The sequence below is a fragment of the Suricata suricatta genome, chromosome 8 (genome assembly GCF_006229205.1).
Source record: "Suricata suricatta isolate VVHF042 chromosome 8, meerkat_22Aug2017_6uvM2_HiC, whole genome shotgun sequence".
Lineage (NCBI taxonomy): Eukaryota > Metazoa > Chordata > Mammalia > Carnivora > Herpestidae > Suricata > Suricata suricatta.
In genome coordinates, this window is record NC_043707.1 from 127,877,678 (window position 1) to 127,896,320 (window position 18,643).

Genomic DNA, 18,643 nt, shown 5'->3' on the forward strand with positions numbered 1-18,643 from the left:
CATCTTGATTTTATCGTAAAGGGAGAAATACCTAAAGGGAGGAATTCGATATGAAAGACTGAGCTCCCTCCTCGGTTCAGAACATTTTCAGAAGAAATTGCTACTATATTACTTCTGCATCCAGCCTCCCTGGTTCAAGTGAAACCAAAGGAATAAACTCCCAGAGGCGCATGAGAAGCAGCCCCTGTCCCCAAACTTCAGCTGCTGTGTGCAGTTACATCAACCTCAGCCAGGCGGGCAGGCCACGAGCTCTCCCGGCCCCCCACCCCGGGACTGTGTCCGGCTCCACAAAGCTGCGGGAATCCGAGACATGAGATGGAGCGAGCCGGCGACGCGGTCCTCGCCCACACCCGCCCACACCCGTCCACACCGCCAGCTATCGGACCTCAAGCACTAGGCACACTGTCCCCCAGCGGGGACAGCACACGGATCGTAAGGAGCTGCTGCGGCAGGGCAAGGCTCCTGCAGACGTCTGTCCTCATCAGCAGACAACGCCTCGGCCACCTCCACGCTCCCGTCATACGAGGTAGAAGTGGTCCGAAGACCTCGCGCTGGGGGTGGGGCTGGGGGGAGGGCTGAGAGGCTGGGACCCGAGGCTACAGCTGCTGGCAGTTCAAATACAGTCTTCCTCCTGCTCGAAGACCCAAGGCAAAAACACGCAGGCAATGCACTGGGCTGCCTATGGTTAATTTATTTAAGACCACCTCCTTGCAATTTCTAGAGAGAAGATACAAAACAAGAAACAGACTTCAATGTCAAATACATAAACAGGCGCTGGAGTCCGGAGCATCATCCCTAACATTGTTACAGAAGGACGTCAGCTTCCTCCAGGCGCTTCGGGGTTCCTGAGGAATTGACAGGATTTCTCTTTTCCTCCCACTGGGATGTTCTCAGGGGGATGTCACTGTTCCTGCTCCTACAAGGAAAGGACACTCTGGTTAGAAGCGCGTACACAGCGTTGTGACAACTGTCTCTAACCCAAGGGACAAAAGGCCCCCAAACCTCAACACCAGGCTTGCTTTAAAACGGTCTCACAAGAGGGTGCCTGGGTGGCTGTCTGTTAGGCTCCCGACTTCAGCTCAGGTCATGATCTTGGTCTCACGGTTCACGGGTTCGAGCCCCGTGTTGGGCTCTGTGCTGACAGCCCGGAGCCTGGAGCCTGCCTTGTATTCTGTGTCTCCCTCTCTCTCTCTCTCTCTCTCTCTCTGGCCCTCCCCTTGCTCACAGTCTCGCTCTCTCTCTCTCTCTCTAAAAAAATAAGTAACCGTTAAAAAAAATTAAAACAGTCTCATGAAGAACCGTAAACACCCCTCCCTGGGCCTTAAGAGCATCTCCCTAATCTTTGGGGGCGGGGCGTGGGAAAGAACAGGACTGGCCCTACAACCCCTCCAGGACACTGCGAGCAGCCCTACTAACGATGGATCTGTGGCGAGCCTCTTAGCCTCCGTGTAAGATCTGCGTTTTCTCATCTGCTCAACAGGGACAGTAAAAGCTCTCCCACTCATCTCTTGGGGGGGGCAGTCTAAAGAACAGAAGGTGGGGGGCACCGAGAAGGGTCCACAAGGCCCAGCAAGCACTCAACAGGCCACTACCGTAAAATGACGACATCGGAACAGCCCCGTACAGTGCTCCCCCCTCTTCAGAGTGGTGACAACCCAGAGGCACAGACTCAAGTTCAGATAAAGTTACAAGGCCATTCTGGAGCAGTCCACTCGAGGCCGTAAAATCGGAACAATATTTTCCAGAGTAACTCCCAACCGTTAAATGTAGAATATGCACATAACCAGCCCTGAGCCGCTGTCCGTGACCACTCAGCTGGGAACAATGAGAGCATGTCAAACAATTAAAAGCCCCGCAGCTCCCCTCCGTCCTCCCCGCCCAGCTCCGGCCCGGGCGCCGAGAGAGCCAAGGGTCAGGGAGCAGTGGAAACTGCCTGTCGTCAGCCTCGGTGCTGCGCAAAACGCAGCTGGGCCATCTCCCTGCGCCGTCCCTCCGATCACCTCACCCTGGCTTTGTGGGGACGGCTCACTAACACGGAGGGCGGCGACAGGGCGGCCGGGCTTCCCGCTGGACGGCTCCCGACTCTCTCGGTGAGCACACGTGCACGGGTCACCCGGCCAGGCGGCGACACTCGGGGCAGGTTCCAAGGCAGAGACTACCGGGCTGTGGTGGGTATGGTCTTCTGAGACTGGGGGACCCTTGTGACTACAGCTTTTGACCAGAGCTGGGACACTCCATGCACCACATTTTCTGCTCTACTTGTCACCGGGGCAGAACAATGGCCAGGCCAGTCGCCCTTCCTCGGTCGGCCTCGACTTCTCCCACCGACGTTCCTTCTTGTACAGCACCTCACGGACATTTTCACCCGAAATCTAACAGCAACCCTGTAGGCAGAAATTACTACCTTCTTTCTATGGACAGAAGACAGAATCTCAGACGTGACAACTCAAGATCACATGGGAAGCAAGTGGCGGGGGGCCCAGGACGCACACCTGGTCTCCTGGCTTCTGGGCTCTCCCCACCCCCCACCCCCAAATGCTGCCCAGATCACACGGACTCTAGCTCACAGTGACCCAGAAAGGAGATGACTCTACACATCCAGGCAACGGGACGCTCTTTGCTAAGTTGGTGCTGCTGTCAAGACCGTGTTAGCAGGCCGGGGCCACGAACTCACGGGACGGGGCGTACGATGCACTTCGCCCACTCGTGTCACTTTGGTCCCGGTGTCTATTCTGTTCTGGGCCCTGGGGACACAAAGCTAAATCCCACCCCCGTCCCTGAGCACCCGGCCTCCCGCGATCGTCTCCCCTAAGCCCTGCGGTAGGCACGGGAAGAGACGGCAGTGGGAAGTGGGTACACACGGGACCCGCAGGAAGTGTGCTTTCTTCCCCCTAGAGGCGCGTTTCAAGTTTTCGTCTCGTCCGCGTTATTAAAAATCCGCCTGCAGACAAGGACACTGGCAGAACCACTGGGACTTACAGTCAAGAACCTTCCCTCCTCAGTACAAAGCAGAGTCACGGCTGAGTCCCAGCCGCCTCTAGGTTTGGCCTGAGCGCGTGGGGCATGCGGCCGGGGCACTCAGGCCTGGCACGCCAGCGCTACTTACAGGCGCGTACGACAAATCCGCTGTGCCGTGACGGTCACTTCCGGCAGGGTCTTCAGCCCCACTCGCTAACAAGAGGCCATGTGTGAATGTACACGTGCTTCTCAAGGGACAGCGGAAGGGAGGCTTTAGGCACCAAAGCAGGGTCAACATCACTAGAGGCCAACTTAGGAGCCCAGCGACGCGTGCAGTTTATTAAGTATGTGCGCTCTAGAGAATTCTTCAGAGATTCAGGAGAAATTCTTTGTCTTTTAAAAGAAAGAGAAATATCAATTCTGTACGTACTTTGACATATTTTCCATGTAGAAGATACGGAGCCTGGAAATCATGCTGACAGTTGGAGTAGGCCATTCCCAATCCCATGCCTGAACCAAAGGCTAATGGCCACATTCTTCCTAGTGAGCAGAAAAAAAGGAAAATCCCAGTAGGGAACAATTAAGGCAAGATAAAGCTTTTTGTCCAGTTTAAATACATTGCTGAGCGTTCAATACATATTCTGCGCGCCTATGGTATCTACAACATGCCACACATTTCTCTCAATGTTTAACCGCCAAAAACTAGGAAAGGAAGCCTATTAGTAAGCCTACTAATTTAGCAAATATTTACCTGGTACCTATGCTGCTAGATTTGAGGTCTTAATGAGTGGTACGACATGAAAACAGCAGACATGGTCGAACCTTTTAACTTTTCTCTATCAGTTCTTTTTTCCCCCAAAATTTTTATTTAAATTCCAGTTAGTTAACATATAGTGTAATACTGGTTTCAGTCTATACCAGTTCTAATCATTTGCTCATTTTAACTCATTTCTTAACGTTATCAGAAATAATACCACCTTCTGGCAAGGTGCTTAAATTTTAAACTAAATCAAATGAATTTTGGGGATAGAAAGTGGTGAGGCTTATATAAGCCAAGACTGTAAATGATTCTTTTATATCAACACTAGGTATTATGATTCTCTAGTAATGTACCCGCCCCTCCCGCCAAGTTCACGGAAAAGAGGTCAAAGTGACCCCTCTGGCTTCCGTTCAACATTCAAACTTCAGAAGCTCTTCCACAGAATGAAATGCTTTCTGGTCAAAAAGATGTGTATTTCTGGTCCACTTGTGTTTGTTACCAGACTCGTTTTCAAGTTCCTTGAGAAAAAAGTATAATTTGAAATATTTGAGCATGCAGATTTGGCCAAATGACTCACTGGCATAAAGTACAGGCTTTTCAAATGATATCATATTTCAGATATCAGGCCCCCTGACTCACTGCCCAGGGGAAATTCTAGAGATGCCCAACCCATTCTGACCTCTTTCCAGTCCACGTTGTTTGTCTAGCATATTTGACCGTGGCCTCCCTCAACCCAGAGCTGGTGGCTTGGCAGCCATGCAGATGTGCCCTCCAGGGGCGTCCCCGCTGCGGGCTGCACACACCAGGGCATTCTGTCAAAAAGGTAGAAGTCACACTTACTTTTAAAGAAGGTAAGAGAGAAAACCAGTCCTAATCCAAAACCAGTACCTACAAAGAGGGAGGAAAACATGTTCAGTCTCATAATAGTAACGTGACAAAACTAAAATGAACCCTTCACAAACGAGAACATCTATAGAGCAGATTAGAACAATAATAATTTGGTACAGAGTTGATCTTCTCGTTTCTAACCTTCTTACTGTCAGAGGCTTTAGAGATGCCTTTGCTCCCTCTGCCTCCCACAGGGGCTAGAAATGTGACTCCCCACTCTGTCTAGACAAGTCTGGCGGGGCGAGGGCTGGACAAGCCAAGAGCCGGGTGGTGAGTAAGACGCTCTGTGGGCCGCCCGCACAGCCTTGCACCTTGGGCTCTATCTGCAGCCGCCGTCTGCAGGGGCGTCGGGGCCGGAACAGCAGAGGAACAATGACAGGCGCAAGTTCCCCTTGTCATTTCAGCGTTGTGAGTGATGGTGACTTTTTGGGGATTAGGGAAAGGAGTGATCCAGAACAATTCCCAAGGGCTGCCGCACGTCAGACCCAAGTCACAGTACCCGGACAGAGGGAGGGCATTTCCTCAAAAACCCCAAATGTGGAGCTTAATCCCTTGCTCTACTCCTACCCTAAGGCATTTTTAACCCCTATCTTTCAAAATATAAGAACAAATGTAAGCCTCTTTTAATGGTCTGGTAGAAAAAAAAACCTTAAAGACCTAACTTTCAACCAAACCTCACAGGACTCAAAGCTTGTGGGGAAAAAAGACCAGATACTCATTTTTACCAGTTATTTCTCAGACCTCAGTCCCTCTAGAGCTGGCATCACAAGTTTTGCTAAATCTACATTGTCTCTCATCTTCACAATCACTTCATCATTTTCTTAAAAAAAAAAAAAGACAGACAAGAAAATCAGTGCATAGATAGTTAAGTAAATATGGCCTAAACTTAAATAATAACACTGGTGTAATCCTAGCTTTGAATGCTAACTATCTTCTTTATAAGATGTGTTAAAATGAATGTAGAGCCATTAAAAGACATTTTTTAAATCTGTGGTGCCATTTTAGGGGGGAAATCACCCCCCGTTCTGCGGTAACACACACCCCAAACTCGGAAGTAAACTCATCTGTCACTATCAGAAGAGTTACACGCACCCAGAAGGGAGCTAAACTCCGATTTTGAATTTTTTCAGACTTGCCGATCGCTTTCAGACCTTTCCGAGTATTCGGATGCTCTTTACAGAGTGTCTGCTCCAGGGTCCAAGCGTGCCGCCAGCCACCCCCTTGACAGTGAGGCACCACAGAAAGGCCGGGTTGGCCTTCACAGTTTCCCAGTCTGTGCTGCCAGAACTCTGAGCTTCCTGAACCGCGATTTTAGGCTACTGCCCTGTGAGCACTAGAGTGCTCCCGCCCCGCCAGCCTGACCGCTCGGCTCCACACAGCGCTCCGGCCTGAGCAAGCAGCCGCCTTCACATCAGCTTCCAGCCACGCACGCGGCCAGTGGCCTGAAGACAGCGCTTCTGCTACTTACTCAGAACGATTTCTGATCGGTCTGCCCTGCCACGTATACGTGGCCACGGGGTAGGTTTCTTTCTCATGACTGTATCCTATACAAATACGAACTTTAGTTACAAGTCATTACTCTGCCCTGCCCAACAGACCCTGCATCAGGTTTGGTGCCCACCTTTAAAAAGCAGTATCTTGGGGGCAGACTCTTGGTTTTGGCTCAGGTCATGACCTCATGGTTCATGAGATGGAGCCCCGCATCTGGCGCTGCGCTGGGAGCATGGAGCCTGCTTGGGATTCTCTCTCTCCCTCTGTCATTACCCTGCTCATGCTCTCTCTCTCTCAAAAATAAACAAACATTAAAAAAATAACAAAAATACAGGGGTGCCTGGGTGGCTCAGTCTGTTAGGCATTGGACTTTGGCTCAGGTCATGATCTCATGGGTTGTGGGTTCGAGCCCCATGTTGGGCTCTGTGTGGACAGCTCAGAGTGTGGAACCTGCTTCTGATTCTGGATCTCTCCCTCTCTCTCTGCCCCTCCCCTACACATGTTCTGTCTCTATCAAAAATAAACATTAAAAAAACTAAAAAATAAAAATGGGGTGCTGGGGGGCTCAGTCAATTAAGCGTCCAACTTCAGCTCAGGTCATGATCTCACAGTTTGTGGGTTCAAGTCCCACATCAGGCTCTGTGCTGACAGCTCAGAGCCTGGAACCTGCTTTGGATTCGGTGTCTCCCCGCTCTCTGCTCCTCCCTCATTCATGCTCTCTCTGTCTCTCAAAAAAAAGTAAAACTTTAAAAATTTGAAAAACACAAACTAAAAAACATAAATAAAAATTAAATTAAAATACTAACCATTTTTAAAGATAAATAAAAAGCAGTATCTACAGAGTGCCTGGGTGGCTCAGTTAGTGGAACATCCAACTCTTGGATTTCAGGTCAGGTCATGAGGGTTGTGGGATTGAGTCCCACACTGGGCTCTGCACTGAGCATAGAACCTGCTTAGGATTCTTTCTCTCTCTCTCTCTCTCTCTCTCTCTCTCTCTCTCTCTCTCTCTCCTCCTCTCCCCTACTTATACTTTCTCTCTAAAATAAAAAAATTAAAAATTAAATGCAGTATCTGAAAATCACTCATGTCACCCCAATTTCCATACAATTAAGACCACAGTAGCTAACCAGTTCAAAGATAACATCATTTGAGGAAAAAGAACTAACATTTTAGTATTTCCCACAAGCACCCAACATTCTCCTGCCACTGCCCCTAAATTCCCTCTTAAACCACACAACCACCGGATATGGTATCATGCCCCATTTTTTAGACGCAGAAAAGAACCTGCTTCAGGATCCTGGCTCGCGGCAGAGTGATGAGCTGGGCCCACGTGTGCCCGACTCCAAAGCCACTGTGCCCACCATGTCTTGACCCTGGAGTCCCCTCCAGTTTCAACCCCCAAACAGCCATCAGCTCCCAAGGGAAAGTTGGGGTGTCAAGACTCCTACTGCCAGTCAAGTAAGATGCGGCCAAAACCAAATCGTGCTTCCCACACAACAGCCCCGAACACAAGGCACCCACGGTACTGACAAGTCCACGCAAGGCCAGAGGGCTTGTCCAGATCCACTCCCAGCCTGACGGTGCCGCACACGTCACAGACAGAAGGCCACCTGGCAGAGGAGACTCAGGAGCTTCCGGGAAATGGGGGCTATCGCGATCGATACTCCTTGGCAAGAAAATGCTGTTGCCGGGTTTACGGAATGGCACGGCATTCAGTTTCAAAGCAACTGCCTCACCCCCTTGCAGCTGGAAGATGAGTAAGGCAGCAAATTGGTACTAGAAAATGAGGTAAAGGATTTGGACTGGCTTACAGATTTCAAACTGGGCAATGGGATGGGGAGGTAGGCCAGTAAAAACATAATGGCTTACAATCAGAGCTTTTGGTCTTCTCCATCTGGAAGGCAAGTTTTTGGCAAACAAATCAAAAGCCCAAAAGGAAAATATTCCAGCATTTTTCTTGTCCCTCTGACTCCATGCCTGTCTCTCCTATTTTTCCCCAAGGAAAGAAAGCTCTCTGATGCTCAACTTTTCCAAGTAGTGGACCAAGGATGATGGCGGCGCACTGCTCCCGGCATCGCTCATCACAGAGATGAGAGACGTCTCAGCGTCAACCAGCACAGAACAGGGAATCTGCACTCCACGCACTTCAGTTCAGGGATGTGCCCAACCAGCCGGTTCTGCTCCCAGCCGAGGGCATCCATCCACCTGCAGGTATGAGATCAACATCAGTTCAGACTGCCCGAAAGATGGAGGGTGCTCTACGGTCTTATACTGGGTGCTACATCTTCAAAGTGGGGTTTTCTGCCGTCTCTCTATTTTTAAGGCACAAAATAACAAGGCTCTTCTCTTCAGAAAGAAAATAATACGGAAACTGATTCTTCAACGCCAGTGTTTTGCTTAAACGTAGCTATCTCGGTTATTTGAGAGATTAGCTACGGTGGAGCCGCTGATGAGTTTTACAGGCTCCCGTTCTCCCAGGCTGGATTTCTTTTAAAAGGCAACATGTTGCTTCAAAGGAAGTCCCACCTGATCGGGGACACCGACTCCGCAGCTGTTTCCACTAAAGATCGGCACCTCGAGGCCACGTTTAAACTTCGTAACAATGAAACATGAAAGGTTTGTCTTACAATAAAAACAAACCAACATGGAAAAGAGAAGAGCTCTCTCCGCCTTTGGCCACTTTCGTGTGTTGCTGCATGACAAGCTCTCTTGGAGGAAAAAAGCCAAAGGAAAAAGTACAAAGCATTTTTCACCTTCCCTGGAAGCAAATATTTAACTATGAATAAAGTTTATAGAACTCCGCCTTCCCCCCCACTCAAGCCTGTTCTTTTGGTCGATGCTGTCTGGATGACAAATAAACCTAAAGAAATGCCTGATCACAGGCACACATCTTCCTCATGGCAAAGTCCAGTTAAGAGGGGAAGGAGGGGGGCAAGGAAAAAAAAAAAAACACAACAGAGGAGCCTTATGGTATTGACATTAGGCAGGGAGCCCGTGCTCTGAAACCATTTCTTCTGGAGAGGAAAAAGAATTGGCACAGATTCTTTGAAAAAGAAATTACTCCACATCAATCTAACCCTGCACTTAATGTGTGCTTCGTGCCCAAAAGGACATCATAAAACAGGCTAGTAGACAAACACAGACTTTCAGGAAGGAGCGATCCCTTAATAGTTCACGCACAGTCCCGCCCGTCTCGTGCCCAAGCGGACGCGGGCACACATTTCAAAGAACCACGGCCAATCGTCGCCTAACGTGCACGCCTAACGCCACACTGTGTGTCCAAACGGGGAGAAAATCACTACATGCTGATGGCCATTACTGTGACATACGGACAGTTTCTGGCCTCAACCTGAGAAAACCCTTTGCTCTCGCTGCATCCCGTAGCACGAAGCGTTACTTCACTGCAAATAATTAGGAAGCAAACATCCCCAGCAAGAATTAACCAGCAGGCCACACACTCCGACTGCAGTCTTGGGGTAGAAATGTCCTCTGGACGTTGGCCCCCAAACAGAACAAGCTGGGGCGATCCACGCTCCCGCGGAAGCGACTCCGCAAGACCCAGCCGCCAGCGGACTTTTCCGTTACGGACAAACAGGTCATCGTTTGGAGGCACAGAAAAAAATTCCCACAAATTCGCTTAGGAAACATCTCTATGAAAGATCACGGGGTGGGGGGAAGGACCATGGACCCATCTTATTTATCAATAACTTAATACATGATAACGGAGATCTCACTCCAGCTTACAGTAAACATTTTTTTTATTCTTTTGACTTTTTTCATTTTCATAAGTTTTTGACTTTAATTCCAGCAGAGCTGACATACAACGCTGTGTAAGTTTCGGGTGTACAATACAGTGATTCCACAGTTCCACACATTGCTCAGTGCTCATCGGGATAAGTGGGCTTACACTGAACACTTTGTTTTTTAGTGTTTTTAAAAATTTTTTTAAATGTTTATTTATTTTTGAGAGAGACAGAGAGAGAGAGAGAGAGACAGCGTGAGCAGGGGAGGGACACAGAGAGAGGGACACACAGAATCCAAAGCAGGCTCCAGGCTCCAGGCTCCGAGCTTATCAGCACAGCACCCCATGGGGCTCAAACCCACGACCCGTGAGATCGTGACCTGAGCCACCCAGGCACTCCACTTTAACACTTTGAACAAAGCTTAAATTCATCAGCCTAATGTACAGTTACCGATCCTAAAATCTGACCTGCACCTAAAAATTAAGTGAAATTGGAAAGCAACTCCATTTTAACTTCTACAACTTCCATCAAAATGTACGAGCAGAAACTCCAGGACCACTGCAACTGGCAGTTTGCGAATGTGAGAAGCTTCAGGAATTCCAAACAAGTTTTTAAGATCCCTAGAAGCCATGTGCCAAGCAATTCTGTTCTTAATGTCTGAAAGAGAAGATAAAGGTTCTAGGACAAGGAGGGCTTCCATCTCCCGCTGAGTGGGGTGGCTGGAGGACAAGGCCATCCCGAGGTGGCCGAGTCAACCACCAGGGCTAGCTCTCTGACCTCAGCTAGTTATCTAACGTCGCCTGGCCCTCGGGTATCGAGTCACAACAACCTTGCAGAGCTGCTGCATCAGGAATGTGCAAGGTATCTGGCAGCGTCTGGGACAGAATTCCTAAGTGATAGTAAGTTCTGCTACTTCTCTAATGAACTCAAAATAGGTTAAAAGTGTCACATAATAGTTCATCCTCTATTAAACCACAACCCACTGGCTTGCCCGTGATCTTGCCACAGCTCCAAGTCACAGCCTGTCCCTCAACTCTGAGGAGGCACCAGCAATTCTGTACAGGAACACATCAGGTCGTGACATACATTTTCTAAAAATAGGGGATTCTGGGGCACCTGGCAGCTGCTGGTAGAGCATCCAACCTCAGCTCAGGTCATGATCTCACAGTTCGTGGGTTCAAGCCCCACGATGGGCTCTGTGCTGACAGCTCGGAGCCTGGAACTTGCTTCGGATTCTGGGTCTCCCTCTCTCTCTGCCCCTCTCTCGCTTGTGTTTCTCTCTCTCTCTCTCTCTCTCTCTCTCTCTCTCTCAAAATAAACAAACACTTTAAAAAATTGGGGATTCCTTCAGACTCACTGTTGCTAGAATATAATAAAGATTTTCCTAGAGCTATCTGGTGTTTCATAAAGCTTTATCTATGCTTTGAACATCAATTAATGTCAAACGGATCGATTTCTAATGGACATGCTTTCCTGTTCAATCATGATTCTATCAATGCTATTACAATCATCAAATGCATTTGTTATGACAGAACAAACAAGAATGCGCTTTTATAGAGAAGTACCTTGGGACGGAGTTTAGTGAGAATTACATTTCCAAGAAACATTCCTGACTTATGAAAGATGCTCAGGGCCCAATTTATGAAGGGGGAAAAAAAATAAACAGTTTTCAGTCAGCTCTAAACTGTTACTTAACGCCTTGAGGGAAAGACAGACTGTCCCAAGTGTCCCCGTGTAAATGCCAAGTCATGTGAATTAACCAAGAAAGTGTGCCGGACCCAAGACACAGAGACGGTAAATCCAGTCTGTGTTAATCAGCTTCTCAAAAGTCAACACTGCTGCAGGGTGTGTGGGAAACAGGCTAAGAAGGTGCTATCTGATGAGACCCCCACCTTCCTGTGGCTCTCCAGATCAGACAGAGGCTGGGACCCCTGTAGGAGTTTTTCGGGGGACATCGATTCCCGGCATTCTGATCAGAACAAGCAAACCAGCGGGCAGAAAGAAGTCAAGACAGGGAAGGTAAATGCGGAAGTCATTACCGGGCTGCTCTGCTCCAAGAGAAACCAAACTCACTAATAGGGTCCTTGTACATGAATGTGTGCACGGAGCACACGACCCAACTTCAGAATTCCGACAGTCCTACGACTTTCCAAGAATGCACAGAAGAAACCGGTCTGGCACACATTTTACTGGCATATAATTAGTTAACACATTCACATGTGGGCATAGCATGTGGGAAAATGAGAAAAAGCTCTGAAGACTGTATTTAAGAGAGACTGAAAACAATGCAGAATTACTTCGTTTCAAAAGACACAGTAAAAGACGCAACATCTTACGTTTACCTGGAGGGTGGGTGCTTTGGAGGTACTAACATAGTGCCAGGCACTGTATTATTTCTCTATCCATTGTTTCATTTGATCCACAGAAGCACCCACCTCCTCAGGTGTATTACGATCCTGTCTTCCAGAAGAGGGAACAGTTTAGTAGAACTGACTTACCCAAGTACACACCACTAAAAACTCAAGACTCAAACCCAGGCTGTCTGACTCCAAAGTCATGGCCCCTTCCTCTACACAGGGGTAGGCAGAACAGCAGGGCAGCTGGCCTATTGTTACATATGGTAACTAAGTGCTCCCCAGGTCTTGGCAGGTAATTTATGACTATGTTACTCTTCAGTACCTCAAGAAAATGCCAGAAACCACAGATGTCTGACTTTGCAGGAGTGGTAACAAAAACCTGAAATCCCTTAAAATCAATGACAAAGAGTCAACAATTCAAACCCAGAAGTACTTCCCTTTGTGCATGGACCAGAGAGCAAATGAATCCAAATGGGCGGACTGATAACATGAACCCAGAGTCCTCCACACAGCTCTAAAGGGGATCTTCCAGGGAGCCCCCCTTCCCTCCCGATACCTCCAACCCCTCTTGCCCGTCCCTATTACTATCAGCAACCGGATTCTCATCTTCGGGAGAGGAAATGGAAGAACCGGGACTCGGCATACCTGACAGTATGTTGTTAGAGCCATTATGTTGTCACCGACTCCTGATTCAAACGAAAAATTCAACGGACAAACGAGAACCGTTACCTCCTTTCCCTTACACGTTTACCTGACCTACGGTTACTAGCATTTATTAAGTAGAAGACACAGGGGATAAATTTATTTACCCATGAGTACATCACTCCAATACATAGTGCCTATTCTTTGAAAAGTGGGAACTGTCCAACTATGGTTCTATTTCAGTTACAACGTTACATGGACTTGAGGTTAAACACGAATGAGAACACTGGCGAGGTAGGGATCGGGGACATCCTGAAGGCACCAAAACATGACAGCACTTAATTCAGTGAGCAGTTTCCTAAAGTACGGAATGTGACTGAGGCCGGGGCTTAGTAAGATTCATCTAACTAAGGTACGCAGGAGCGCCTGGAGAGAAGAGACGTTTTGCTGGCAGACTTCGCAGGACTGAAGAGCTGATGAAGTGTGTGTGTGGATCTGGAGTCTGGGGGCTGCAGAGGGGAAAGGCTGTCGAAGAAAATGCTGAGAACTTCTACCTGGATAACTAGAAAAACACTGGCGTGATTTATAACATTCATCAAATAACCTTTTTAAAAAATTTTTAAATGTTTAATTTTGAGAGAGAAGAAGAGAGTGTATGTGGGGAAGGGGCAGAGACAGAGGGAGAGAGAAAATCCCAAGCAGGCCCTTTGCGATCATTGCAGAGCCTGATGCAAGGCTTGAACCCAAGGACCAGGAGGTCATGACCTGAGCCAAAACCAAGATTCGGAGGCTTAACCAACCAAGCCCTCCATGTGCCCCCATCAAACAACCTTTTAATACCAAATTCCCTTTTTTAAAAAAATTTTTATTTATTTATTTATTTATTTAGAGACTGAGACAGCACCAGCAGAGTAGGAGCAGAGAGAGGGAAAGGGGGGAGGGGGGAGAGAGAGAGACAGAGAATCCCAAGCAGGCTCCATACTGTCAGCACAGAGCCCCATGCATGGCTCAAACTCCGGAACCGTGAGATCATAACCTGAGCTGAAATCAAGAGTCACATGTTTAATCAATTGAGCCACTCAGGTTCCCCAATACCAAATTCCTTTCATCTAAAATAGAACGGAGTTGCAAAAATGCAACCTCTAAAGTGTTTTCAGGACCACCACAGGACCGTAAGTGAAAGGCATTCACTAAGCACTTACTCTTCGGGATTCAATGATCTCATTGAACCCTCCAGTAAACTTCTTTTCTTAGCCCCATCTTAGAGACAAGAAACTGAGACACAGAAAGGGTAAGTAATTTGTCCCCTGGTCATACATCTGGGATTTGAACGAGGCAGCCTGACTCCAGAGGACAAGTCCTTCCTTAACTGCCCCCTCACAGATAAAGCTATTATCATTTTGACTCCCCAAATAAACAAAAAACTTCCCAAATTCATCCTGGCCAACACTATGCACGAGTGGTAGCTTAATCATACAAAGGGAGTCCCTGCTGCGTGCCAGGTGCTATGCTAGGCCCTGTACCCAGTAGGACTGTCATCCAGGGTTGGAGCCAACTGAGAATTAGAAACTCAAAGTGCAGGGCGCCTGCGTGGCTCAGCCCCTTAAGCATCCAACTCTTGATTTTGCCTCAGGCCATGATCTCAGGGTTCATGAATTTGAGCCCTGCATCCCCCTGAGAACTGACAGTATGGAGCCTGCTTGGGATTCTCTGTGCCCCTCCCCAGCTCAACCTTTTTCTCTCTCACTTTCTCTCTCTCTCTCTCAAAATTAAGTAAACTTAGGGGTGCCTGGGTGGCTCAGGTCATGATCTTGGGGTTCATGGGGTCAAGCCTGGTGTCAAGCTCTGTGCAGACAGCTCAGAGCCTGGAGCCTGCTTCAGATTCTGTGTCTCCCTCTCTCTCTGACCCTCCCCTGCTCACGCACTCCCTCTCTCTCCTTCTCCCTCTCTCAAAAATATATAAACATTAAAATAAATAAACCAAAAAAAAAATAATCTTTGTCTTTAAAAAAATAAAGAAACTCAAAGCACAAGGGACGATGACAGAAGCAGGACACATGGATACCCCAGCCAGTGTGGAGGGCGAGAGGGGGAAGGGGAAAGGGCTCCCAGGAGCTCCTTGTTGGACATCACCCAGTGTGGGCTAGATGGAGCGAGAGTCTTTCATGTCACGCTATGGGGCCGGCCCCTGTCAGGCCGGCCTCTGTCACGAGCAGTAGGGAAGCAACAGAGGGGATTCAGCAGGGGAACAAAGTACCTGACATGCACTTGACAACGAACGGCCCCCTCTGGTGGCAACAAGGACAGAGGTGAAGCAGCCTCCATCAGAAACAAGGGCACAGAGAAGACAGAGGCGTCACAGCAGCCCAAGTCGGACACAGGTCCAGACCGCAGGCTCTCCTCTGTCCACTGGACTGACAAACGCAGTCCTACATCCTCTGGTCACCCTGCAACAGCCCCGCCTCTGCCCTTCCTGCACCCCCAGGGACAGTCCTGGAGGTGAGCGTACAGGAGCAGGTGAGAGCGGGACTCTGGTCAGGGGTGAGGGACTGCCTGCAGCGGGAGGGACCACACTCAGTGCTGCCCCTTAAGTAAAGACACAATTACGGATGAAGACAGAAACAGAAGAGGGGCTCAAATAGTTGAAAAATATACCAATGGTTGTGCACTGAAGGTACTGTTGATGCAAATGGGGAATGTCCCAAGTGAGCATCTGCAAAGGTGTTGGAAGGATTCACCTGAATTTCAGGGCCTTCAGTGAGAAAGCAACGCTTTCTCTGCTATTGAAGTCTGGCTCTAATAAGGCGCCCAAGCCGCTAAGGTGAGGCCACAGCACCCAGCTGACCTTATACTCTGGGAGGAGTCTACAGGCTTTGTCTTTTTTTTTAATTTTTTTAATGTTTATTCAGTTTTTGAGAGAGAGATACAGAGCATGAACGGGGCAGGGGCAGAAAGAGAGAGGGAGACACAGCGTCCGAAGCAGGCTCCAGGCTCTGAGCTGTCAGCACTGAGCCCCCCAGGCGCCTGTCTACAGTCTTTCTTAAAGGCATCATTATTCTACCAAGCCCCAGAAATAAGCCTCTCCAAATCACTGGACTTGCACACATAAAGAAACCAAGAATTCAGTTTTAATAAACTAAAAAAAAAAAAGTCTTCTGAAAAAGAAGTTATCAGCTAAAAGGAATTTCAGGGGGCGCCTGGGTGGCTCTGTCAGTTGAGCGTCTGACTTCAGCTCAGGTCATGATCTCGCGGTCTGTGAGTTCGAGCCCCGCATTGGGCTCTGTGCTGACAGCTCAGAGCCCGGAGCCTGTTTCAGATTCTGTGTGTGTGTCTCTCTCTCTGCCCCTCCCTTGTTCATGCTCTGTCTCTCAAAAATAAACAAACATTAAAACAAATTTTTTTAATAAAATAAAATGAATTTCAAGTTGTAGCAGGAACAAGGAGAAAACTAAGTTGTGGTTTCTCAATGGTCACAGCCAATCTTTTCTGGGAATTTCTAAAATTGGTAGCATATATTCTAATGTCTTGGAAATATATGACTAGAGCAGTAATATACTGTATTTTTGCTTCTAATCAGAATGGGATATTTATGAGCTCATGCGTTCAGGGTTTGTCACATATAGGCCTATGCTAAAATTGTTTAGGAAAAAAAACTACAACTAATGGGTTTTAACTTAATCATTTGAGACAATGCCAAGAAAGTGGCAGCTTTCTCAGGAAAGCTTCCTAGTAAAAGGTGAATTATGTTGCTTAAATCATTTGCTTCAGTTAATCATTTAAAATCTATCTAACAGAAATTGAGTGGTTTACATGTGCAGGTTCTGACAATCAGAAACATTTGTTCTAACTCGTAAACATTTGTCAAAGTCAGTCTGCTAATCTGTCAACAATTATGTCAGGGTGTTACAAATAATTATAAAGTACCCTAAGCGTTCTAATGCAGCTTTAAGTTGGATAAGGAAACTTGACGTAAGCACAGTGGAATTCAATTCCTCCCATATATGCTGTTATGTATTAATCAAATAGTTTTAAAATTCTACCTGAAGGGGTGTCCCGGTGGCTCAGCTGGTTAAGCGTCTGACTTTGATTTCAGCTCAGGTCATGATCTCGTGGTTTGTGAGTTCAAGCCCCATGTCGGGCTCTGTGCTGACATCATGGAGCCTGGAGTCTGCTTCAGATTCTGTCTCCCTCTCTCTGCCCCTCCCCTGCTTGTACTCTGTCTCTGTGTCTCTCTCAAAAATAAACATTAAAAAAAAAAACAAACAATAGATACCGATATAATTTCAAAGTTCGTGAAAAGCTTCAACAGGTTTTCCCTTTGAAGAACTAATAAATACCAAAACTACATTTCACATATTCATTCAAAGAGTATCCATAATTGTCTATTATAGGACCCAAATGAACTCTGTGAGTAACTTAAAAATATTTAAGATTTTATTTTTATATAATCTCTACATCCAACATGGGGCTCGAATTTATAACCCCAAGATCAAGAGTCTCATGCTCTACCAACTGAGCCAGCAGGTGCCCATAATAACTTTTTTTTCTTTTTGAGAGAGTGAGAGAGTGTGAGTGGGGGAGACCAGCTGAGAGGGGTAGAGAGAGACAGAGAGAATATCCTAAGCAAGCTCCTCAGCACAGACCCCAACTCAAGGCCCAATCCCAGGACCCTGGAATCATGACCTGAGCTGAAATCAAGAGTCAGACAGATGTTCAACTGGCCGCGCCACCCAGGAACCCTGCTTTTTTTTTTTTTTTTAACAGAAACTCTTCTCATTTGTTTATTTACATTATAAAAAGAGTAAAACTGTGCTCGCTTAGTAGCACATATACTAAAACTGGAGCGATACAGAGAAGCTTAGCATGGCCCCTGCACAAGGATGACACGCAAATCCATGAAGTGTCCATATCAAAAAGAAAAGCAGCAAAATTAATGATGCTCCCCACCTAGCATCCTCACCGCTCCAGAGAGAGATTCTAGATTAAGTGAACCGTTTATCCTTCCAGTTACATAAATGAGATCATATATCATGCGTGATGTTTTACAGCTTGCTTTTTCACAACATACATACAGCAAGCTGCACACTTAAGGGCGCCACTCGCAATATTTCCAGACTAAACACACCGAGCGCCCAGCAGCCAGAGCAAGGCACAGACAACTGCCAACATCTTCAGGAACCCGCCTTGTCCTCCCTTATCCGACACGCTCTACCCAAGGGCAATCTCATTCTGACTTCTAACTGCAGAGAGTAGTTTGCCTGGTTCTAAACTCATACAAACGGGATCACGCAGTAGGGACGTTAGCCTACCATCTGTGAACAGCTGCAGGTCGTTCACGGTCATTGCCGTAGAACATTCCCTCTCATCAATATACCACAATTTACTCATCCGTTCCGTTCATGGGCATTTGGGTAGTTTCCAGACACTGCTATTGTGAATCGTGTTCTATGAACCTTCTAGCAGAAGACATCTGGTGAACGCACGCACGCACATCTGCTGGGTGGATACCTAGGCATGACCGGCTGGGTCGCCGGGCAGACGCGCGCTCAGCTTTGGCGGATACTGCCAGGTTTCCACGGGCGCTCACTGATGAACACTCGCACGGGCAGAGGCTGAGGGTCCTGGGTGCTTTTATCCTCGCCAACACAGAGTACTTTTCATTTGCATCTTTTTCGTTTTAAATAACTTTCTGAGGTATAATTTATGTACAATAAATTGCACCCACTTCAAGTGTAGGAGTCTGACGAGCGCAGACGCCTGTGAAACGGAACAGCGCTGTCGGCCTTGGACGTTTGGGGGGGGGG

General features: G+C 47.7%; 1 protein-coding gene and 1 non-coding gene across 2 annotated transcripts in view; one reads left to right on the forward strand and one right to left on the reverse strand.

Moving 5' to 3' along the window:
• Positions 1-671: 671 nt before the first annotated feature.
• Positions 672-18,643, reverse strand: part of MICOS10 (mitochondrial contact site and cristae organizing system subunit 10) — a 31,250-nt gene continuing 13,278 nt past the window's right edge. Inside the window, exons 2-4 of the mRNA XM_029947590.1 lie at positions 4,559-4,606; positions 3,389-3,498; positions 672-916 (exon numbers count right to left, since the gene is read on the reverse strand). Coding sequence (XP_029803450.1) covers positions 902-916; positions 3,389-3,498; positions 4,559-4,606 — 173 coding nt within the window. The 3' untranslated portion in view covers positions 672-901. The remainder of the gene's footprint in view (positions 917-3,388; positions 3,499-4,558; positions 4,607-18,643) is intronic.
• On the forward strand, positions 17,649-17,754 carry LOC115300507. Its single transcript, XR_003912679.1, has one exon. It is a non-coding gene; the product is annotated as a U6 spliceosomal RNA (small nuclear RNA).